The 25942-nt window shown below is 37.7% G+C and overlaps 1 protein-coding gene and 1 pseudogene across 7 annotated transcripts in view; one reads left to right on the top strand and one right to left on the bottom strand.

Annotated features, from left to right (window-relative positions):
* Positions 1-25942, bottom strand: part of RPS6KC1 (ribosomal protein S6 kinase C1) — a 204089-nt gene that overhangs the window by 128013 nt on the left and 50134 nt on the right. For 5 of the 7 annotated variants that reach the window (NM_001193022.2, XM_005217371.5, XM_059875428.1 and 2 more), the window contains exon 5: positions 13489-13582. In NM_001193022.2, coding sequence (NP_001179951.1) covers positions 13489-13582 — 94 coding nt within the window. Of the gene's footprint in view, positions 1-8185; positions 8211-13370; positions 13452-13488; positions 13583-25942 lie in introns of those variants that run through there. The other 2 variants (XM_059875430.1, XM_059875431.1) reach the window with 2 other exon arrangements.
* LOC132342499 (CDGSH iron-sulfur domain-containing protein 1-like) lies at positions 18776-19131 on the top strand (annotated as a pseudogene).

Raw genomic sequence — 25942 nt, forward strand, 5'->3', positions numbered from 1 at the left:
CTTTTGGCAAAAGCTTTGGTCAGTATTTGCATCTTAGTTTTCTGACAGAAAATGAATAGAGAATGCTACTGAACATTTACTCAATGAAAATCACTTCTTCCATTTCATATAACTGACTTCATGATACACAATCTTGAACTACAATAACCGTTACTAAACCTGCTCTACTTGTACATTCTTAAAAATGATTAAGGACCTCAAAGAGCTTTTGTTTATATGGATTACATCTGTAAATATTTACTGATCTTGGTATTTTAAAAATAGACTGAATTTTTAAACACTTAAAGTCCATTATATGTTAACATAATTTTTATAAAAATAATTAAGAAGTACCATTGTTTTACATATTTGCAAATCTTGTTAACAGAAGATGGCCATAATTCTGCACTCAATCTGTTGAATGTCGTTCTGGTTAAAAGAGTTGAAGAAAATGTCACATTGGTAAGTAACTGAAAATGGGGTGAGTATTTTAACAGCCTTTTCAAATAACTATAGCTATCGTTTTTTTGATACTACAACAAAACTTAACAAGTAATAGTTTCTTAAAGGTTAGTTTACATGTGGAATATAAATTTCTATCAGTGTAATTTCTGTTTCTGTTACGTTCAAATCTATGGGTCTGTCTCACACACTGAATGGATCTTTTATCATGTATGAGTCTATAACATCACACTCTGGTCATTTTGAAAATATTAGTTTCCTGAGTTACATGGAGCCTCCAAATGGTGATAAATTTCATCATTACAATATCTCCAAGAAAATCATATTTGCTATCACCACCAAGCTCGTCAGAAAATTGTTTACATATTGTAAAACTGTTAGGCTCAAAGTGGCTGATACAGGTTCTCCAAAATTCTGTTTTGGTGTTGAGAACTAGAATATCATCACTATCTGGCAACACATACTGTTAACTGTTTTCCTTGAAGTACAAGCTTCCTTTTTTCATTTAAAATGAACAATGAGTTGTCTGTCAATCATTCTTTCAAGCAAAAATGGGGTCCCAGGAAAAGAGTGGCTAGTTTACGGTTCAAATAACTGCAAAGGTGCCTTTTTCCAAGACAACCAGGGCAGTTCATTATGTAACGTGTTCTTCATTTTCATTTCATCTCACATAATAGCATATAAAAGACATATATCCAAGGGTTGAGATTTCAGTAAAATTAACTGTTTTTACTGCTTTATCAAGGACCTCCTAGGTGAAGTAAGCATTGGTATTACTGTAAGGATGTGCAACGAATACTGTCACAGTCTCATAGCACTGTCCTGATTCATGCTCAAGTACAGCAGTTTTACCCACCTCTGCTTTTGGATCATCAGTACAAACGTCAGCAAAGTAGAAACAGAAAATAACTTCCTAGATTATTATAAAAAATAGTTTCTGCCTTGGAGAGTCCCTGAAAAGATCTCAGCAATGAATACCCAGAGATCTGAAAACTATACTTTAAACGCCACTGACTTGTATCATTAAATAAGATTCACAACAGGGTTAGGCAAAACTTAGGTTTTGGAACAACTATGTGATCTGCATCATCACTGAATACATACTGACTGCCACGTTTCTCAGGAAGGAAAATACTGGGTTGGCCAAAAAGTTCATTCAGGTTTTTCCATAACTCGAACAAACTTTCTGGCCAACGTAATACATAAAGAAGAAAATGATCTCCCCAGCATCACACACTAAGTCAAAATCAAAGGTGGATCTGAGTGAACAGTTCCAGATCAGGGGTCAGCAAACTGTTTTTCTGAGGGCCACAGGGTGAATATCTTAGGCTTTCTCGGCCACACAATCCCAGTCACAACTAGTCAACGCTGCTGCTGTCACAGGGAAGCAGCCACAGACAACACCCACACGTCCAAGTGCGCCTGTGTCCCTCAAAGCTGCTCAGATGGGGGCTGAGCTCTGAATGCCGAACAATGTTCACATGCCACACAACAACAACAAAAAAAAGTAATATTAACCCAGAAATACCACAGCTGGAAAAAAAAAAAAAAAAGGCTTTTCTGAAATTCAAAATAAAATGCTAAGTGTAAAAATGTAAAAACCATTCTTAGCTTATAGGGTGGGTCATATAAAAACAGGTGGAAGGACAGACTTGGCCCATGGGCCACAGTCTGTCAACCCCTATTATAGACTCAAATTGCTTCAGTTCAGTTCAGTCGCTCAGTCGTGTCTGACTCTTCGCAACCCCATGGTCTACAGTACGCCAGGCCTCCCTGTCCATCACCAACTCCTGGAGTTTACTTAAACTCATGTCCATTGAGTCGGTGATGCCATCCAACCATCTCATCAAATTGCTTACTTCATACCGAATAAAGTAAGTTGGGATAAAAACATTTACTGGCAGCTAAGCTCTAATTTCAAATCAACTTTAGACACTATTTTGGCACTCTGTCAATATATCCTGTTTTCAGGGTTTGGCACTTTTTTCCCCCACAAATCCTTGGAATGCCCATGAAATACTAATTTTGTTCCCTGAAAGCAAGAGACTTCATTAAAGCCACGATATCAGATGAAATTCACTGGATCTAGTGGAAATCTCTTCAATTCACCACATTTCAACTGCATAGACAGCACTTAAAATCAAAATCTCTTTATAGCCATCTACAAATTTATGCACTGCTCTGAGAAATACATAAACTTTCCAAGATTTTTAAAAAATAATTTTAACTATTTTCTATATTCAATACAAATTTACTTCTTCAAATGGTTATCACTGTATAACCTGGTCATCCGAAATTAATAAACAAAGAAAAGAATGCTGTGGTTTATACAGCTAATCACAAATGAAAGGAAATGTTGCTACAGATCTTTTGTCTGCTCTCTGATGTCTTGTCACTATAACCTCTACATCATCTATCACATCATACTGCTTCATGCTTTGCTTGATTTTCCTTTCTAACAAGAACAATAATACCAAAGGGCAAGAGGGTACAGTTATGTGTACTCAGTTTCTTGGCTTCTGACCATAAAAATCTAGTCACATAGTCATATTTCCTCTCACTCTTCCAACCTTATTTTATTAGCAAAGAATCATGATTACATGAAACTAGATCAGAAAAGTAAGATCATAAAAACACCTAGGGAAAAGTCAGAGAGTAAAATAAAGTAATAAACAAAAGCTCTATACAAATTGTTCCCTCTTCAAATCCTACCTAATTCTAAATGAGAAATGTTTCAAAATAAGCAAACAAATAAGAACTAGCCGGTTAGGAAGAGAAACTTTTTAGCCTAAGCAAGAGAAGCAAAGGAAACAACACTACTTCTTCTGGTGTATGGAGGGCAATTTTAAAATATACGTCAGATGCAAAAATGCTTATATCTTTAATCCAGAAATTTAGCAATATATACCAGAAACAATCAGAAATGTAGGGAAAAAAAGACTGACACGTAAGAATATTCATCACAAAAACTAGTGCAATTGAAATAACAAATTCCTAACAATTGGAGAATATGGTATATCCTATGAGGAGGCCTTACAAATAGCTGTGAAAAGAAGAGAAGCAAAAAGCAAAGGACAATAGGAAAGATACAAGCATCTGAATGTAGAGTTCCAAGAATAGCAAGAAGAGATAAGAAAGCCTTCCTCAGGTATCAATGCAAAGAAATCGAAGAAAACAACAGAATGGGAAAGACTAGAGATCTCCTCAAGAAAATTAGAGATACCAAGGGAGCATTTCATGCAAAGATGGGCTCGAAAAAGGACAGAAATGGCATGGACCTAACAGAAGCAGAAGATATTAAGAAGAGGTGGCAAGAATACACAGAAGAACTGTACAAAAAAGAGCTTCACGACCAAGATAATCACGATGGTGTGATCACTGACCTAGAGCCAAACATCCTGGAATGTGAAGTCAAGTGGGCTTAGAAAGCATCACTACGAACAAAGCTAGTGGAGGTGATGGAATTCCAGTTGAGCTATTTCAAATCCTGAAAGATGATGCTGTGAAAGGGCTACACTCAATATGCCAGCAAATTTGGAAAACTCAGCAGTGGCCACAGGACTGGAAAAGGTCAGTTTTCATTCCAATCCCAAAGAAAGGCAATGCCAAAAATGCTCAAACTACCGCACAACTGCACTCATCTCACATGCTAGTAAAGTAATGCTCAAAATTCTCCAAGCTAGGCTTCAGCAATACGTGAACCGTGAACTTCCAGATGTTCAAGCTGGTTTTAGAAAAGGCAGAGGAACCAGAGATCAAATTGCTAACATCCACTGGATCACGGAAAAAGCAAGAGAGTTCCAGAAAAGTATCTACTTCTGCTTTATTGACTATGCCAAAGCCTTTGACTGTGTGGATCACAATAAACTGTGGAAAATTCTTTAAGAGATGGGAATACCAGACCACCTGACCTGCCTCCTGAGAAACCTATATGCAGGTCAGGAAGCAACAGTTAGAACTGGACATGGAACAACAGACTGGTTCCAAACACGAAAAGGAGTACGTCAAGGCTGTATATTGTCACCCTGCTTATTTAACTTATATGCAGAGTACATCATGAGAAACACTGGGCTGGAAGAAGCACAAGCTAGAATCAAGATTGCTGGGAGAAATATCAAAAACCTCAGATATGCAGATGACACCACCCTTATGGCAGAATGTGAAGGGGAACTAAAAAGCCTCTTGATGAAAGAAAAAGAGGAGAGTGAAAAAGTTGGCTTAAAGCTCAACATTCAGAAAACTAAGATCATGGCATCCGGTCCCATCACTTCATGGCAAATAGATGGGGAAACAGTGGAAACAGTGTCAGACTTTATTTTTCTGGGCTCCAAAATCACTGCAGATGGTGACTGCAGTCATGAAATTAAAAGACACTCCTTGGAAGGAAGGTTATGACCAACCTAGATAGCATATTAAAAAGCAGAGACATTATTTTGCCAACAAAGGTTCGTCTAGTCAAGGCTATGGTTTTTCCAGTGGTCATGTATGGATGTGAGAGTTGGACTGTGAAGAAGGCTGAGCACCGAAGAATTGATGCTTTTGAACTGTGGTGTTGGAGAAGACTCTTGAGAGCCCCTTGGACTGCAAGGAGATCCAACCAGTCCATCCTAAAGGAGATCAGTCCTGGGTATTCATTGGAGGGACTGATGCTGAAGCTGAAACTCCAATAATTTGGCCACCTCATGTGAAGAGTTGACTCACTGGAAAAGACCCTGATGCTGGGAGGGATTGGGGGCAGAAGGAGAAGGGAACGACAGAGGATGAGATGGCTGGATGGCATCACCGACTTGATGGACATGAGTTTGGGTAAACTCTGGGAGTTGGTGATGGACAGGGAGGCCTGGCATGCTGCGATTCATGGGGTCGCAAAGAGTCGGACATGACTGAGCGACTGAACTGAAGTGATGATAAAAATATTATAGAGTTATTAAATACTTTTATCAGTTCAGTTCAGTCATTCATTCATGTCTGACTCTGCAGCACCCAGGTCTCCCTGTCCATCACCAACTCCCTCAGCTTGCTCAAACTCATGTCCATCGAGTCGGTGATGCCATCCAACCATCTCATCCTCTGTCATCCCCTTCTCCTCCCACCTTCCATCTTTCCCAGCATCAGTCTTTTTAAATGAGTCAGTTCTTCGCATCAGGTGGCCAAAGTATTGGAGTTTCAGCTTCAGCATCAGTCCTTCCAATGCATATTCAGGACTGATTTCCTTTAGGATGGACTGGTTGGATTTCCTTGCAGTCCAAGGGGCTCTCAAGAGTCTTCTCCAACACCGCAATTCAAAAGCATCAATTCTTCAGCACTCAGCTTTCTCTACAGTCCAACTCTCACATCCATACATGACTACTGGAAAAATCACAGCTTTGCCTAGATGGACCTTTGTTGACAAACAAATGTCTCTGCTTTTTAATATGCTGTCTAGGTTGCTCATAGCTTTTCTTCCAAGGAATAAAGAGCCTTTTAATTTCATGGCTGCAGTCACCATCTGCAGTGATATTGGAGCCCCCCAAAATAAAGTCTGTCACTGTTTCCATTGTCTCCCCATCTATTCGCCTTGAAGTGATGGGACCAGATGCCATGATCTTAGTTTTCTGAACGTTGAATTTTAAGCCAACTTTTTCACTCTTCTCTTTCACTTTCATCAACAGGCTCTTTAGTTCTTCTTTGCTTTCTGCCATAAGGGTGGTGTCATCTGCGTATCTGAGGTTATTGATATTTCTCCCAGCAATCTTGATTCCAGCTTGTGCCTCATCCAGCCTGGCATTTTGCACGGACATTTCGCAGACTGGGTCCAAATAAGAAAAGGAGTACATCAAGGTTGTATATTGTCAGCCTGCTTATTTAACTTATATGCAGAGTATATCATGCGAAATGCCAGGCTGGATGAAGCACAAAAATTGTTATAAGAGAATATTTAATGCTAAAGTATTCATGCTTTATTAATCAAAAACAACAAACTGCAAAGCAGTATATACACTATAATTCTAGTTTAAAAAAACAAACACACACCAATGTTCATAGCAGCACTATTTACAGTAGCTAGGATGTGGAAGAAACCTAGCTGTTCATTGACAGATGAATCTATAAACAAGTTGTGGCACATATATACAATGGAATATTAATCACCCATAAAAAGGAATGAATTTGAGTCAGTTGTAGTGAGGTGTATGAACCTAGAGCCTGTCATACATTGTGAAGTAAGTGAGAAGGAGAAAAACAAATGTCATATATTAATGCCTATATATATGGAATCTAGAAAAATAGTACTGATGAACCTATTTGCAGGGCAGGAATAGAGATAAAGATGTAGAGAATGGACTTGTAGACACAGTGGGGTAAAGAGAAGAGGAGACAAATTGAGAGAATAGCGTTGACATATATATACACTACAATGTGTAAAATAGCCAGCCTCGTGGGAAGCAGGTGTATAGCACAGGGAACTCAGCTCGGTGCTTTATGATGACCTAGAGGGGTGGGAGGGAGGCTCAAGAGGGAGGGGATATATGTATACTTATAGCTGATTTACACTGTTTTATAGCAGAAACCAACACAACACTATAAAGCAATTATCCTCCAATTAAAAATACATAAAAAATAAAATTAAAAAACACAAACAGGAAAAAAGGTTAGAATAGTACACGAAACATTAACAGCACTTTTCTCTGTATGCTGGAAGTACAGGTGACTCATCATATTTGCTGAATGTGTGTGACAAGTCCTTAAGGCTATGTATGTGAAGGATATCAAAGAAGATGCAGCAAGAGCTGAAACTGGCGATTTGTTTGTAAATCAAGATATGTTATACAGACATAATTTATAAAACGTAGACCTATGTGAATCATCCAGCAGCCAGTGCCAAGAAACTTCTAACTTGAGAGAAGACAGAGATGATTATAAAAACAGATCTGTACAAAGCAGACTAACCCCTGACACTCCTTTCTTACTTATGTTCTTCCTTTCATTGTCCTCTTAAGATGTACCCTAATGTACCTGGAAAGCCTAGCACTAGCACATTTCCTCAACTATACACTGCAACTAACCTAGTATTATCTGATGTTTCTCTTCCATACTGAAGCAACTGCTAACTCCCCTTCTTTTCACTGAAGAACTCCCCAACCAGCTCAAGAAGAACATTCCCCATCACTACCTCAACAATGAGTACAAAGATAGAGAGAGAGGAATGCAAATACTCAGTACCTATTTTATTCATCTTATATCTTTAATATATCTACTTAATACAGTGCTTGCTCAACTCCTTGAAACCACCGGTCTTGTCATTCAGTCTGTTTTTTATAAAGCTTCACATAATGGACACTAGCTCCCTGAAACCCAGAAAGTTAACAAGTAAGATAAAAAGAGCTGCAAGCAAGAAAGAGGTTCTCAGTTAAAGTGAGTAAGAAGAACATTGTGGATAATGCAGGGCAACAACTGACAATACAGAGGCTATTTGTCAAAAGTCAAACCAACCTGAAGTCAATCCATGTTTAAAGGGGCCCTCTGGGCCATCAGAAGAGTAAAAGGTGCATCCTTTACCAACACCATCAAGTCAAAAACCTAAGCCTTTTTTGGAAAGGATGGGGGTGGGGGGGAGTCAAAGGTTCTGTGAAAGTGTTCAGCCTCCAGGTTCATATCACAGAGATTCAAGTCTCAGGGCTATTAGAGGACCCCAGGTGACTGGTTAAAAAGCAGCTACAGACATGAGGGGTTTGTACAGCGTCCCAGTTCACCTACCTACCCTCACCTTCTGTGCTTTGAACTGCTCAGAGTAGGGCAGTGTAGTGTAATCCGTCTAGGACACCATCTCTGAAAGACAGGCACCAGGGGAAAAGGTTGAGTTGCCATAGAATAAATCTTTATACTATAAGCTATCAGAAATCTGTATTTGAAGACCTTCTGCAAAAAGAGATCAGTTTCCTTTAGAACAACAGGTGGTCTCTCATGGCCGACTATGCCTAAAATACATGGCCTCATTATTATTAGCTGATAGCTTTCACTGAGCCCTGAGGTTCAAATATTGCCATAGTCAATGAAAGGGAATTTCTACCTTTCCTAGTAGCGATGACTCAAGCTTCACACACAAAGCAAGGTATCTAGCTAGCAGAACAAAGGTCACCCTGAGGTAGAAGACATAATATCAATCTCCATTAAGAAACAAGCCTTTATAAATATGATTTTAAGTGACTACCTAAACCTAAAAGATGATGTTAGTTAAGATTCCTCTATTTGATCGCCAACTCATCACTCAATAATAGCAACTGTTACTAAAAAGAGCCATTCCTCTGACATTTCACATTTTTATAATGTTCCTGATACATGTCTTGCTTCACCCTTGAAATTTTATAAAAAGAACATCGGAATATTTACTGCATATTTGGTTTAAGAAAAAAGAATAAGCACAGGAAACAACACATCAATCACAATTACAACCCTAGTACTGTTACCTTATCATGAACAACAAAGATCTATGAGTTGGCTTCCATTTTTACTTAATGAACTTTTTATGCTGCTCCATAATCTACTCTGCAAATCAAATCTGTGACCAGCACACAAGCAGTTCATACTGAGCTTTCTATACCAAATTAAACCTCATTTCAGAATACAGGTCTGGGATTGCTGTGAAATATCTGGAGGGCTTTGACTGCCTTAGGCATCTGTCTTAACTTTTCTGAAATTCCAATTTTTAATTATAAGGTAAGGTATTTATCTATATCATTCCCACTGTTCCTTCTACTCTAAAATATCTATTCCCACAACATCGTGAAATTTTTATCTGCCCCATCAGACTCCTAAACTCTTAATATACAATGTTATCCTCAATAGTCACAGAATTGTTAAGGGTCAATTTTTGTAATTTTGTGTCAACTGTTTTATATGCACACATACACACAAGGACACATTCTCATTTCTGCTTATCTTAAATAATAATAACTTATTCTTTTTCTATTTATTTTAAACTTCCCCACAAAGAAAATTCAACTAATAATGGACAGTGAATAAAAGTTAAGTAGATAAGCACTCAGGAGAAAAAGGAACTTCAAACTGAATAAATACACTCTGAAGTAGTACAGGAGCACCCAGAATTAGCCCAGTAACAAGATTTAGCGTTCTTGTGGTGCCACCTGGTGGACATTTGCTATAAATTCTACTTTAAATTTAAAATCTTAATTTTGTCATCTTTGTGCTTTTCTATATAATGAAAAGAATTATTACCCTGACACCAAATAAATACACAAATTTTGAACTGAAAGTGATTTTGAAAAGGTCCTTTACACGGACCAGCAATAGATTCTATTCTCAAAATGTACATCTCATTTACTTTAAAATAGCTAATTCAAGACAGCTTACTTAATAGACCCTTCCTTGTGTCTACAATTGCTACAGTGAGCACTTAGAGAGTTCTCACTCCACAATTTACAGGCAAAAAGAAAAAGAAAAAAAAAAGTAAATTTGACTAGGAAACATTTAAGAATATTTACTCTTAAGATATGCTACATATAAGAAGCTGATCTCTCAATTTCTATCTGTGGTTATGATCACCTAATTACTTTTTCTTACTTGCTGCATACACCTGGAAAATGTCCCTCCCAAAACTGCAAAAGAAGTCAAGTAATGTACTGCGAAGAGGAAATGACACAGTTTACCAGATGAGCTTACACAAACATCAAAGGCTCCTATATTAAGGCCAGCATGCAGTAAAGCAACCTATATCCTTCCAAAAGGCCAACAGATGAGAGAAACATGCCAAGAAGTTCAATTCCCATCCACCACTCTGGCCAGGTCCCCACAAATGCCACAGGAACTTTATGGCTAAGTTTAAGTCAACAAAAAGATGGAATTTTAAAAAGGAAGTAAGATGTTAACAATGAATTAAATCTTCTTTCAACTTTGAGAAAATATATAGTTTAATTTCACTGAACAAGAGAGATGAAGAGCAAACCAGCACTTCATTTTAAAAATATAAAACAACGTTAATGTTTCATCTAAAAACCTACTGGAAAAATTTTATAATTTTTAATTTCATTAGATAAAAATACATTAAGCAGTTAATCACCAAATTGTTGGGCTTTCTAAAACCTTAAAGGGGTTTCCTCTATCACAGTATACTATATAAACCACTGAAAGTTTTTAAAAATCCTCTAACCCAACTCTTTATGCTTTCCTTAGAAAACTTTCTTTCAAGGTAAAGACTTGTTGATTGCATTTTATGGTACTAATAAAAATAATGATCACTTAGCCTCTGCATCTGTTCTCTGAGAGGTGATGTACTTGCCATGTGTCATTCTGACTCTAACTGAAGGGCCTTGGCACAGCAGACTATACATATTAAGATTCGCCCCGCTGGCTCATTCCACTGGCAAACTAAATGACAAGGATGAAAAATGAATCCACCTTCAAAACACCATTTAAAACACTACACTCAGAGGAGCTGTTACGCAGTGGATCACCTCCTCGCGCTCCGGCTCTAAACCCGCCTCGCCAGCATGCGCCTCCACAGCCCCTTGACAACCTTCCCTGCCCTCCACACCTGCGGGGCTCGGCGGGCTGCGAGCTGCTCTGCCCCTTCCTACAAGAGGCCCTCTCTCCTGGTTGTCTCTGGGACTGGCAGACTTTTGGAGTGAAAGTAACTCTTACACTTACCCAGGATGCCAGGCAATCTCATGATATTTAAAAGTCATTTTTCCTCTCAAATACCAGCGAATCTGTACGATGTCTGATACTCAAACCTGTATTTGTCAACAAGGTGTCTTTGGGCAGGATCAATGAGCCAGGTAGAGAGGTTTTTAAAGGGAGGGGGTGAAAAACGTAAGCATTAACAGCTTTTCCAGTTCCCTGGTTTTCATTCTTCATGGATCCCAGGGTGTTTCAGAGGTGGTAATGTAGTTAGAAAACTAAATTATGCACTGAAAGGATAAAATTTCAGTCTTATTCTTAAGTATCGTTAAGTCTTTTTCTGTGTTTTTAACAGAAATGTTGCCCCCAGCTTCCCCCATAAAAGCATATTCCTAAAATGATAATTGCTTCCAAGGAAAACTCACCGTTTTGAAATGTTAAAGATAAACTCTGAAACAAATACACCCTACCTATACTGTAGGTAGAGAGAGCAGTCATCCGGAGAGCAGTCCTGGTCTTGGTGAACAATAAAGACAACAGCATCTTCTTTAATTCTCAGAAGTGTATCAGTTGGGACAATAAATTACAAACTCACCCTATAAGTTTAAGGCTACAACCCACCTTAGGTTATATCTCCTTTAACATGAATACCTTTTTATTCTGAACAGCCTTCCACATTTTAAAACACCACCCCAAGAAAAGTCATCCTAATAACAACTCTTCCCCTTCTCTTCTAAACTTAAGCAAAGGGCAAAAGACCTCTGCACCCCTCCTATCCTTGATTTCCTGAGACACCCTTCTCTCACCATGGCTGACACCTACCTAGGTAATAAAGACTTACCAAGGATATAAAATAGAGTCACCCTCAAGTCACATACCCTTCAATTCCTGACCCAAAAATCAAAGAGAGAAAAAAAAAGATTCCGTAATTTTCAGGAACTATACTCCTCACTGAACACTCTCCCACAAATCTTTCTAAGTCAACTTCCTGCTTGTCCTCTCTTGGACATCACCAAATCTGCCAATTTTACAAGCAGAAAATGTCGTCTCCCTCTTTCTGAAAAGTACAAGGGTATCTCTGAGGCAACAGCCAGATCAGGTTATCCCAAAAGAGTCATCCTCCAAGGAAACTTTTTCTAAAAACAGTCACCTTGGGATCCCAAGAAGTGGTTAGATTTTTCCAAAGCCTAGCAAGAATCTCAGATCAAAACAAGTCATGGAGAATAGATGTATTTTTCCCCAAAAACATCTGATGGACTGTAAAGTAAAATGACTATCAATATTGTTTTTCTATGATCTTAGCTGATTCAGGATGGAATTGAAGATACTGAGGACCCAAAGGAGACCCCAGCCTAAGATCCCCCATACATTACACAGAACACTGGATGGAAGTTAATGGACTGTGCTTTTAAGTCAATGGGAGCTACCAAGAAAAATAAGAAATTTTAATTACTTCTCAGTGTGGATTTTCTTCACCAAAAGAAAAATAAATTTTAAGTGCATCAACCCACAAAATGGATGGGAACTTGTTGCTCCTACAAAAACATGATGAGAACTTATTGCAACAGATCTATATTAGCATGTCAACGTGTGACATCAGTACACATTCCAACAAAACCAGCACTACAGTGAGATCACAACCACCTCTCACGTCAGTCATAAACCATTCTCCTCTACCATAGATTCTTACTCATGAAACAGATCAAGAAATATTCTCTGGTGTATGATTTTTCTTTTATATAAACCAAACCTAAGCGACTTCAAGCAAATCTAATTTACCTATTTTTAAAGACTCTCCCCAGCCCTGTCCCCAAATATCTCTCTCTTTTAAATCTAAAATGTTTTCTGGAAGAAAAACGAGCTAAGGAAGTTTTTTAAATCTTCATTAAAAATTCAAGAATGGCTTAATAGAGGAACAAAAAGAAGAGATGAAGCATTATTGAATTAAAGTAATTAATAGAACAAAAAATGCTTTGGTTAAGACTCATGTTATTACAAAGAGTATCAAAAATACTAAAACTGCCTTAGATTTATTCTTCCTGGTACATGACTAAACTTTCAAAGCCCCTTTTGAAATTAATTGTCTGAAAGTCAGATCCAGCTAAATAAACTTCAGAAAGGCACTCTTATACTAAACAATACCAATTCTGAGCACCTACTATACCACATTTCAACAAACCTAAGAAGCCGTTAATTGTAGGACAAATCATTATTTTATGTATCACTAAGAAAGAAAAAAGCTGTCAATTAATGTATCATCAACCCAATACTATGTACTCAATAGCAATGATGTGAAAATGTGAAGAAAAAAGTACCTTAGAATTAGTGCAATACTCTCAAACTCCTACATCCATCTGATTTGGGCAATGTAGATATGATTTACAGTCTGCAGCAATCAAAACCACTGAAATGAAAAAAATAAAAATCTCTTACCTTCTGTGCTGCACTCAGGAAAGCTATCAGTGAGGGAATCCGGATAAGCTTCAACGGGACCGATCAATTCAGAGCCATCATTGATTATCCCACCCTAAAAAGATTAGAATAACTGTGTTTCATGGTCAATATGACTATTTTAAAATATCAGTAATGAATGAATGATAGTTATCGCAACTATTTTATAAGAATTACAAAAATGTCCATCTATTAAACTAGATTACGATTGCTTTTTAAAAAATCAACAGGAATAGCCATATTGGTTTATCAAAAGTAAAAAATGTACCACACCAAGGCAAGATGCTAACAACAAGGAAAACTGTGAGGGAGAAAGGTGAATATATGGGAAAACTCTATACTTTCTGCATAATTCTTCTGTAAACCTATACTGTTCTAAAACTTTTTTAATTCAACAGGAATTTTATACTGTTTCTAATAATGTGTGGCTTTTTACAAAAGCATGTTATTTGAAATACATCAAAAGTGCTCATCTTTTTAAAATGCAGAAAAAGAAAAAGCCCACCAGCTAAAGTGGGGGATGTTATTCAGTTTCTTTAGAGTCCCTAGTCTTTCTAATTAGTGATAAATGATGGACTCCATTAGGGAGTCACTTAATTTTACCAAATTAAAAACTACCACATACTACACAGTACCTCAAGTGATCCAAAAACTATATTTGAGAATCATTTGAATACAATGCACACAAAATGAAATAAATTTGTTTATTAAGGAACCTTTTCTTTAATATTTATTTGGCTGTATCAGGTCTTAGATGCGACACGTGGGATCTAGTTCCCTGACCAGGGATCGAACCCAGGCACCCTGCTCAGGGTCTTAGCCACTGGACCATCGGGGAAATCCCTACGGAAACATTTTTAATAAACATAAAACTGATTTATCCGTGTGACCATCGTTGTAATTAAATATTTAAGTTTCCAAATTCATGCCTAAAAAGATTCTCTTACTTTGTATATAACTAGAGACTGCTCTGTCAGGCAAGTGGTGTAGTGTGATTTTGTGCTGTGGCTTTATGGACTGAATGCTCTAAAGGCTTATAACCCTTAAAGAACTAAATTAATGGGCTTCCCTGGTGGCTCAGTGGTAAGAATCTGCCTGCAATGCAGTAGATCCGGGTTTGATCTCTGGATGGCGAAGATCCCCTCGAGAAGGAAATGGCAACCCTCATCAGTATTCTTGCCTGGGAAACACCATGGACAGAAGAGCCTGGAGGACTATGGTCCATGGGGTTGCAAAAGAGTCGGTCAGACACAACTTAGCGACTAACCAACCAACAATGAAAATAACAGCTCTTCTGCTCTTTAACCGTCCACCAACCATTCTATACCCACAACACTATTACCAGAGTAGCAAAGCCGAAGAGAAATACAAACCCCCTATTTCCTCTCTGGTTCGGCACTCAGAACTCAACAAGTATCCTTCCCCCAACTCTCAAAAATATCTTTACCTCATCAAGTCTCCCTGCCAGTTAAAGGAAGAGAAATGTGAAATGGTCCCTCTCAAATTATCAAATTTTACTTCCTTGAGTTTAAAGTGAACTGAAACACTGAAAATGTTTGAATTTTTATCACTTTATTGTATGTACTCAAATATTCAAATCACAGATTACAACTGACTGTTTCTCCAAAAAGTAGAGTATCCATTCTACACTAAACAACATCCACACCAAATCCTAAGAAAATCTAAAAGTATTTTGAGCATTTTAATGGACAAAGTTGATTTGACCTACAATCTCACGTAACAGAAGGTGCCTTTCAACTGTTAACTACCTCTTCCACTGCCAGGTATGTGACTTTAAGTTACCCACCTATAAAATGGAAATAACACGCATATAACTAACTCAAGGATTTCTCAGGACTAAAAGATTTCACGTATATAAAGTGTTTAAGACAATGTAAGTACTCAGGAAATGATTATTTGTTATTATTACTAGCTGATATAAAATCTGCTTATAAAAAAATAAAAACACTAAAGAATACAAAAAATGTTTTAGCCCATAATCCTAGGGAAATTTTACTTACCTAATTTAATAAACAATTTAGTAAAAAAAAATAGATAATAAAGAATAAATCTTTAATGAAATAATAATAATAAAAACTGTTCTAGAGGAACTTAAGTAGTAGGAAAATATGCCACAATTCTATTTTAAATCTTCACTTCAAAAATATTAACCTTTTAGTGTTTCTGAATATGTAGTAAAAAGAAACTCTTATTATACAGCATCTCAAAGGTATTGATTAATGAAGAGTCTATTTGGAGGCAGGGGAAGGGGAGTTCAGATGTGCTGCTGCTGCTGCTGCTGCTGCTAAGTCACTTCAGTCGTGTCCGACTCTGTGCAACCCCATAGACGGCAGCCCACCAGGCTGTCCCGTCCCTGGGATTCTCCAGGCAAGAACACTGGAGTGGGTTGCCATTTCCTTCTCCAATGCATGAAAGTGAAAAGTGAAAGGGAAGTCACTCAGTCGTGTCCAACTCTTCGCAACCCCACGGACTGCAGCCTACCAGGCTCCTCTGCCCATGGGATTTTCCAGGCAAGAGTACTGGAGTGGGGTGCCATCAGATGTGCTAGAATATCCAAATATGGTGGGAAGTGAGCAAATGCTCTCCCCTCAGAAGGCAATGACAAAGCTAGAGAAAAATGTCAAAGAAACCATTCCAGAGCTCTGGAAACTGACAAAAAACACAGAGCAAATGAGTAAGTGGCTACTCATGAAAAGCTACAGAACCAAAGGTAAGAACTGTGGGAGTCTGTGGCATTCTTGCCTGGGGTTGTTTCCATCTTCCATCCCATCTGGGTTGCCATGGTAATCATACAAGGGAAGACAAACCTTAAAAACTAGCAGATTCACTTGCAGATGAGGCTGGCATGATTCAGATTCAAGCAGAGAAAGAGGTCCACTCCAGTGTCATCAACAACAGTAGTAATCTCAGTGCCAAACATGGCAAGAACATAGACTCAGTAGCAGCACAAAGTTGCAGTCAACAAAAGACCAGACATTTAGCAGGAAGATCCAGAAAATGGCAGAGCTATTAAGGGTTCTTAATAAGCTCTCCACCTATCCATGAACGAAAAACCAGAGAGGGATCAAGCTATCTGCAAATCCCTGGCAAACCATGAGAGGGTGCACATGCACAGAGGAAATCCAAGAGATCCCAGAGGAAAACAAAAGCCAGAGCAAACTTAAAACATGCCTGAACTTTCAAAACACACAAAGAACCATCACATTAAGGGAGAAATAGAATGAAACAAAGTGTACAAGCAAAGAACAATCACTGGCTGACCCAAGCTATGCTTACACAGGGCTAGCCAATACCAAACTAGGTTTAAAAATACAATAAATATATTATGTTGAGCAGAAATATTAGCAGTCACACACTGTACATCAAACAGACTCCACAGATTTAGTACAGACATGTTAGTAAACACACTGATAAAACTACAGCAAGAACCCTCAGGGGAAACAAATCAACACAGATTCGCTATATTATCCAAACTTTTCGGTTTTCAACAACAAAATTACAAGACATACAAAGAAACAGACAAGTGTGATGAAGAGTAAATACACAAAATGTGATATATCCATATCCACTTCACAGAATATTATTCAACCATATAATGGATTTAAGTACTGATATATGCTACAATACAGATGAACCTTGAAAGCATTAAGCTATGTGAAACAAGTCAGATGCAAAAGACCATATATTAGATGATTCCATTCATGTCCAGAATAGGCAAATTCATCAAGACAGAAAGCAGATTAGTGTTTTCTACAGGTTGGGGCAAATGGTGTAGGAAGGGTGAACGCTAATGGATATAAAGTTTCTTTGTGTATTCAGTCGCTCAGTCCTGTCCCACTCTTTGTTTCCCATGGGCTGTAGCCCATCAGGCTCCTCTATCCACGGGATGTTCCAGGCAAGAATAGTGGAGTGGGTTGCCATTTCCTCTTCCAGGGGATATTCCTGACGCAGGGATCGAATCTGCATCTCCTGCATAGGCAGGCAGGTCCTTTACCACTGAGTCACCGGGAAGCCTCTAAGGTTTCTTTATGGGTGATAAAAATGTTCTCAATTAGGTAGTAATAATGGTTGCCTAACCATGTGAATATACTAAAAAAGAAAAACACTGAACTGTACGCCTTAAATGGTAAATTTTACGTTATGTGACTTGGTCTCAATTTTTTAAAAGTACCAGATGAAAATCCTGGAGTTGAAAAGTTTAATAACAAAATTTTAAATTTACTTAGAGAAGTTCAACAATAGATCTCTGAAAGACAAATAATCAATGAGCTTGAAGATCAATATAAACTATCCAATATGAAAATCATAGGAAAAAAAGGAGCAATAATAAAGAGAATCAGGGAGAGCTGCCAGACAATATCAAACATACCAACTAATAGTACCAGAGAGGAGAGTGGGAAAAGGGCTAAAAAATATTTGAGAAGATGAGGGCAAAAAACTTCCCAAATTTGATTTTAAAAAATTAATCTACTATATAAGAAGATAAACCCAAAATAAAATAAACAGAAAGAGATCAACACCTAGTCACACAATTGAAAGACAAAGGCTAAATTCTGGAAGAAGTAATAGAAAAAGATGTATACAGTGGAGCCATAGTATAATTAACAGCTGACTTCACATAAAAAAACAATAAAGGACAAAAGGCAGAGGAATGATAAGTTCAAAGTGCTAAAAGAAACACCGTGGGACCTCCCTGGTGGCACAGTGGATGAGAACCCACCTGCCGATGGTGAATTTTACGTTATGTGACTTAAATCTCACATAAACATCTCACAAACCCAGGGCACATGGGTCCGATCCCTGATCCAGGAAGACTGCACGTGCCGCGGAGCAACGAAGCCTGTATGCCACAACCACTGAGCCAGCGCTCTAGAGCCCTCGAGCGCAACCACTGAGCCCACGTACCGCAACTACCGAAGCCTGTGCACACCCAGCCTGTGGTCCGCAACAAGAAAAGCCACAGCTGTGAGAAGCCCACAAACCACGGTGAGAAGAGGCCCCTGCTCACGGCAACTAGGGAAGCCCACGCAAAGCAACGAAGACCCAGCACAGTCAAAAATAAAGTAAATGAATTTTTTAAAAAAGAAACATGTCAATCGAGAATTATCTATGTCCAGTAAAAAAGAAAGAGAGAAAGACAGTGCTATGTCGTGTCCTCCTCTTGCAATCCCATGAACTGTAGCCTGCCAGACTACTCCAGGCTAAACTTTACTGTGGGTAAAGGCACACCCTGGCAAGGGACAGTGCCATGAGTATGACGTCCAGCACACAAGTTGAATGGACTTCAGCACTGACCACTGCTGCTGGGACAGCTGCAACTGGTTATCTAGCTTACAAAAGATTTTAAAGATCATCACAACAAATCTAGGGTAAACCCTCTCATCCAGAAAAACAACATCAAGGTAGTACATGCTTTTGACATGGAAGATTTGGCAGATAAAGCTGTGTACTGACGACGCTGCTGAAGGTCCCAAATAGTTCCCATTCTGTGATGGATCTGACACAAAACACAATGAAGAAACTGGAGACAATATGGGACCTCTGATCATTAAGAAAAAAGACACTTAAACGGATGCTTCTGATGCTGTAGACCAACTTGTCCGGGTGTTTCCTGACTCTTTAACTAGAACAACTACCGCTTCTGTCTAATTCAGCTCCTCTGAGTTCTAGATGTGGTATATTGCAAACTACAACTCTCGTATTCACCACATCCACCTTGTATGCTGAACCACTGTGGTGCACAATTATTGAAACCAAAAAAAAGGAAAAAGGAAAAACCAATCTCATGGCCCAGGGGTTACTTTGGTCCTGTAAGGATCTGTTTCTTTACATTTAAAACTGAGATTATTATATAGTTGTATGTCAAAGCTAATGTATTATTCTTAAAATTTTTAAAAAGATGGGGAAATAAAAACATTTCCAGATAAGGACTAGAGACTCTATTACTAGCAAATCTGCCTTACACACACAAAAGAAAACTACAGTCCTCCAAGCTGAAAGAAAAGAATAACATATGGTAATTCCAATCCACCTAGACAAATAAATAACACCAAAAAAAAAAGACAGAGAGAGAGAGAGAAACAGGGCAAGTACACAGACTACATATATATGTGGTCTTATTTTTTCCTCCCTGAACTTTTTAAAAAGACACTGTAACACTGTATTGTTCTGTTTATATATGAGGTATCAGTTCAGTCCAGTCACTCAGTCCGACTCTTTGTGACCCCAAGGGCTGCAGCACGCCAGGCCTCCCTGTCTATCACCAACTCCCAAAGCTTGCTCAAACTCATGTCCATTGAGCCGGTGATGCCATCCAACTGTCTTATCCACTGCCGTCCCTTCTTCTCCCGCCTTCAATTTTTCCCAGCATTGGAGTCTTTTCCAATGAGTCAGTTCTTCGCATCAGGTGGCCAAAGTATTGGCTTCAGCATCAGTCCTTCGAACGAATATTCAGGACTGATTTCCTTTAGGAAGGACTGGTTGGATCTCCCTGCAGTCCAAGGGACTCTTAAAAGTCTTCTCCAACACAACAGTTCAAAAGCATCAATTCTTCAGCGCTCAGCTTTCTTTATAGTCCAACTCCCACATCCATACATGACTACTGGAAAAACCATAGCTTTGACTAGATGGACCTTTGTCGGCAAAGCAATGTCTCCGCTTTTTAATATGCTGTCTATGATGATAATAATAAAAAATAAGGAGTAAATAGAGTAAGTTTGCACCATAAAGCTCTACTTTACTAGAATTTAGCATTCTTCTCAAGTAAATTGTCATAAATTAAAATGCATACATTAATCCCTAGAGCAAACAGTAAGAATATAACTTTTAAAAGCACATACATAAGGGACTTCACTGGTGGCCAGTGGTTAAGAACCTGCCCTGCAACACAGGGGACCTGGGTTCAAAACCTGGTGGGGGAGCTAAGACCCCACAGGTGGCAGAGCAACCAGGCCCAGGCCGGGACTACTGCGCCTGTGCGCCACAACTAGGACGTGGTGCAGCCAAGCAAGTAAGTGTTCTCTAAATAAAAGCACACACAGAAAAAAAAGAATTTAAGTGGTACAATAAACAATACCTATTCAATACAAACGGTGGCATAAAGTAGAAACGAAAAAACAAAAAATATGTATGACATACAACAAATAGCAAATGACAGACAAAAATTCAGTCTTATCAATAATTGAATACAAAAAGACTAAATACCACATCAACAACAGCAGTTCTCAGACTAGATTAAAAAAATAGGGTCAAACTATATATAGTGCATGTAAGAGTACTCTTTAGATTCAGTTATACAAACAGATTGAAAGCAAAATTTAAAAGAAAAGTACATGCAGATTGTAAGAAACCTAGACTGCCTGTATCAAAATCACACAAAACCGACTTTAAGACAATAAACATTACTAGAAGAGGGACATTTCGTAAGATTAAGTAAATCATTTCATCAGGAAGACAGAAAAATTCTAAACATACATGCACACGCCAAAAAAGGCCCAAAATAAAGTAAAAATCAACATAACTGAAAAGAAAAATAGAAAATTCGACAGTAATTAGAGACTTCAATACCTCAATCTCAATAATTGCTAGAACAACTAGACAGAAAATCAGCAAGGATAATGAAGACAATACTATCAACCAACATGACTTCATATTTACTCCACCTGAATTAATAAATGTAACTCTGCCTGATAACAGAATAAGTCAACATGTAACATTCTCCAGGGTAGAGGACATGCTAGGAAATAAATCATGTCCCAATACATTTAAAAGGTCTGAAATCATACAATGTATATTTTCTGATCACAACCACAAGAAAACAAAATTAGAAATCAGTAACAGATGAAACTTTAAGAAATCCACAAGCATTTGGAAATTGAACACATCTCCAAATAACCAATGGGTCAACAGAAAAATCATAAAAGGAATCAGAAAATACTTTAAACTGAATAAAAGTGAAAATAAAACAAAAACTTATGAGGCTCAAACAGTGCTAAGAGGGAAATTTATAGCTGTAAATGCCTATGTCAGACAAGAAAAACCATCTCAAATCAATAACTAAAGCTTTCAATTTAAGGAATTAAAGAATCAGATAAAGAGCAAAGTAAATCCAAAGCATGCAAAAGGAAGGAAACATAGTTTAGAACAGAGATCAGTAAAACAAAATAGAAAAATACAGGGGAAAAAAAATCAGTGAAACCAAGTCGATCCTTTAAAAAGATCAACAAAAATACCAAACCGTTAGCTAAATGGGTCAAGAAAAAATAGACACAAATTACCAAAATTACGAATGAAAGAGGGGATATCACTACCATTCCTATAGGAGTTAGAAACATTATAAGTGAACAGCATGAACAAATTACAGAATTCAAATGAAAACTCCTAGTAAAACACAAGTTACCAAGCTGTACCAAGTATCAAGCAAAAAGAGAGAAAGGCAATGCCAAAGAATGCTCAAACTACCGCACAAGTGCACTCATCTCACACGCTGGTAAAGTAATACTTAAAATTCTCCAAGCCAGGCTTCAGCAATATGTGAACCGTGAACTTCCTGATGTTCAAGCTGGTTTTAGAAAACACAGAGGAACCAGAGACCAAACTGTCAACATCCGCTGGATCATGGAAAAAGCAAGAGAGTTTCAGAAAAACATCTATTTCTGCTTTATTGACTATGCCAAAGCCATTGACTGTGTGGATCACAATAAACTGTGGAAAATTCTGAAAGAGATGGGAATACCAGAACACCTGATCTGCCTCTTGAGAAATTTGTATGCAGGTCAGGAAACAACAGTTAGAACTGGACATGGAACAACAGACTGGTTCCAAATAGGAAAAGGAGTATGTCAAGGCTGTATATTGTCACCCTGTTTATTTAACTTATATGCAGAGTACATCATGAGAAACGCTGGGCTGGAGGAAGCACAAGCTGGAATCAAGATTGCCGGGAGAAATATCAATAACCTCAGATATGCAGATGACACCACCCTTATGGCAGAAAGTGAAGAGGAACTCAAAAGCCTCTTGATGAAAGTGAAAGTGGAGAGTGAAAAAGTTGGCTTAAAGCTCAACATTCAGAAAATGAAGATCATGGCATCTGGTCCCACCACTTCATGGGAAATAGACGGGGAAACAGTGGAAACAGTGTCAGACTTTATTTTTCTGGGCTCCAAAATCACTACAGACGGTGACTGCAGCCATGAAATTAAAAGACACTTACTCCTTGGAAGGAAAGTTATGACCAACCTAGATAGCATATTCAAAAGCAGAGACATTACTTTGCCAACAAAGGTTTGTCTAGTCAAGCCTATGGTTTTTCTAGTGGTCATGTATGGATGTGAGCGTTGGACTGTGAAGAAGGCTGAGCACCGAAGAACTGATGCTTTTGAACTGTGGTGTTGGAGAAGACTCTTGAGAGTCCTTTGGACTGCAAGGAGATCCAACCAGTCCATTCTGAAGGACATCAGCCCTGGGATTTCTTTGGAAGGAATGATGCTAAAGCTGAAACTCCAGTACTTTGGCCACCTCATGCGAAGAGTTGACTCATTGGAAAAGACCCTGATGCTGGGAGGGATTGGGGGCAGGAGGAGAAGGGGACGACAGAGGATGAGATGGCTGGATGGCATCACTGACTCGATGGATGTGAGTCTCAGTGAACTCCAGGAGTTGGTGATGGACAGGGAGGCCTGGCGTGCTGCAATTCATGGAGTCGCAAAGAGTCGGACACGACTGAGCGACTGATCTGATCTGATACAAGAAAATAAACTGAATTAGAATTTAAAATCTTCCACATCAATTCCACTCCTAAGTATATACCTAAGAGAAACAAAAAATGTGCACATAAAAACTTACATGCCAATATTCCTAACAGCCATCATTCATAGTAGTCAAAGAAGACAACAACCCATATGGGCATCAACTTGATGAACAGATAAACAAAATGTGGTATATCTATGGATCCACACAGGGAAAATTATAATTAGTATTTAAAAATAAATTAAGGAATTAATGGATACTGGCTATAACATGGATAAACCTTTAAAGCACAAGGCTAAATGAAAGAACAATTCCATTCATAATAGCATCATAAGAATAAAATATTTTATATTAAATTTGTATAAGGTACAAAAAAAGTACCTTATACAGGAAAATCACAAACAGTGCTGAGATAAATTAAAGAATACCTAAATAAATGGTGAGTTATTTCATGTTCACAGATTATATTAAGATAACAATTCTCCCCAAATTGAACTGTATACTTAATATAATTCCAATCAAAATTTCATCAGAATTTGGTGCTCACATGGACAAACTCATGTTAAAACATTTTATGAAAATTCAAAAGAATCAAAACTGCTGTAATAACTCAGAAAAAATACAAATAAAGTGGGATAACTTACACTTTTTCATTTCAAAACTTATTATAAAGCTACAATAATCAAGACAGTATGGTATTAGAAAAGAACAGGCACACAGATCAACAGAAGTTTATGTTTTTAAGAAACTGTTTTCCAAAGTGATTTTTACCATTTTACATTCCCCAATAATGAAATTTTGCCATCTGCAACAACAATGCATAGACTCAGAGGGTGTCATGTTTGGTGAAAAAAGTCAGTCAGAGAAAGACAAATACTGTTTGATATCACTTATATGTGGAATGTAAAAAACAAACTAATGAATAAAACAAAAAAAGGAAACAGACTCAAAGAGAAACTAGTGGTTACAACTGGGAAGAGAGAAAAGCTGAAGAGCAAAATAGGAGTAGGGGACTAAGAGGTACCAGGATATACTGTACAGCACAGGGAATATAGCCAGTATTTTACAGTAACTATTAATAGGGTACAACCTTTAAAATTGTGAACCACTATACTGTATACCTGAAACTTACATAATCTTGTAAATCAACTATAATTTTAAAATATGTACATATATGAAAAAAAAAACTTTGTTGTGTGAGACAAACAAGATAACATGGTGAGTTTTGCTTTGTTGCTTACTTGGGAGTCAAATAACCTTCTAAGACCATATTTACTCATCTCTACATTAAGAAACTAAGCATCACTGTTAGGATATTAAATCAGTATACTTCTCCCACCAAACACACTGCTTAGGATATTTCCAAGATATTCTCCAAGACTAGCTTGACCTTTCTTAAACTGCCCAATTTTTTCTTCCTCTTCTTTTGTTTCTCATTTCACATAACCCAAAAATAAGTATCTTTCAGCAACAGTTACAATGAGGAATTCCCAGATCCAAAAGAAACAGAATGAACAGCTTTTATTTTATTTAAGTTATTCAAAATCTACGATCTGATCTCTATATTCTTTTTTTAGCCCTTGGTATAGGAGAAGGCAATGGCACCCCACTCCAATACTCTTGTCTGGACAATCCCATGGATGGAGGAGCCTGGTAGGCTGCAGCCCATGGGGTCGCTAAGAGTCGGACATGACTGAGTGACTTCACTTTCACTTTTCACTTTAATGCATTGGAGAAGGAAATGGCAACCCACTCCAGTGTGCTTGCCTGGAGAATCCCAGGGACGGGGGAGCCTGGTGGGCTGCCGTCTATGGGGTCGCACAGAATTGGACACAAATGAAGCGACTTAGCAGCAGCAGCAGCATGTGTTAATTTGCAAGATTGCCTTTCATAATTTCTATAAAGCAATATTCTTCTTGCTTAATAATGCTGTCTTTTTCTATAAGCACAGATTCCCTGCCATACAGAAACAGCTGTATTTAGCAAACAGCTAATACTGTATCAATTTGATTTGGTCTTTTATCCTAAATAGCATTAGGTCATAAGCAGAAGCCAATTCATCATCTCAGCCCAGTTTGCAGAGTAATGAAAAATTAAGCAACAAAGTCAATCAGCAAGAATCTTATTACCACAAACTTTTCTACTATTATTTCTAAATCACAAGTTTGTAATGTCTTTCAAAAGATCCACTTCCTTCAGCAAACTAAAATAGACCATAAAAAATAAATTCCTTTTGTAGATAATATTCTTTTGTAAGATCCTCATATACCTTGCTGGCTGCATGTTCTAAGAAATTACGTTTATACAACTGAGTAGATTTTTAGTTAAAGAAGGCAAAAAATAATTATGGCACAATCATATAGTTTTAGTCTAGAAAGCTAAATGTAACAGAAAAATTAAGACATTAATATTGAATAAAGACATTGATATTAACCGACAACTAGCAAAAATTCAATACATAATAAACTAGGATATTATTAGTAAAAATGATAATGAACTCAGAATGAAGGCATCTCATGTCAAGAAACTTAAAACACTAATATCCAAAGATCTCTGGTAATACAGTTTGAACTAGACTACCTCTTTAAGTTGTACACGAACTATTTTTCGTTCTATCTTTATACAAATTAGTCTAATTAGAACAAATTTAATATGGACTTACAGC

This window comes from Bos taurus, chromosome 16, assembly GCF_002263795.3.
Source record: "Bos taurus isolate L1 Dominette 01449 registration number 42190680 breed Hereford chromosome 16, ARS-UCD2.0, whole genome shotgun sequence".
NCBI lineage: Eukaryota > Metazoa > Chordata > Mammalia > Artiodactyla > Bovidae > Bos > Bos taurus.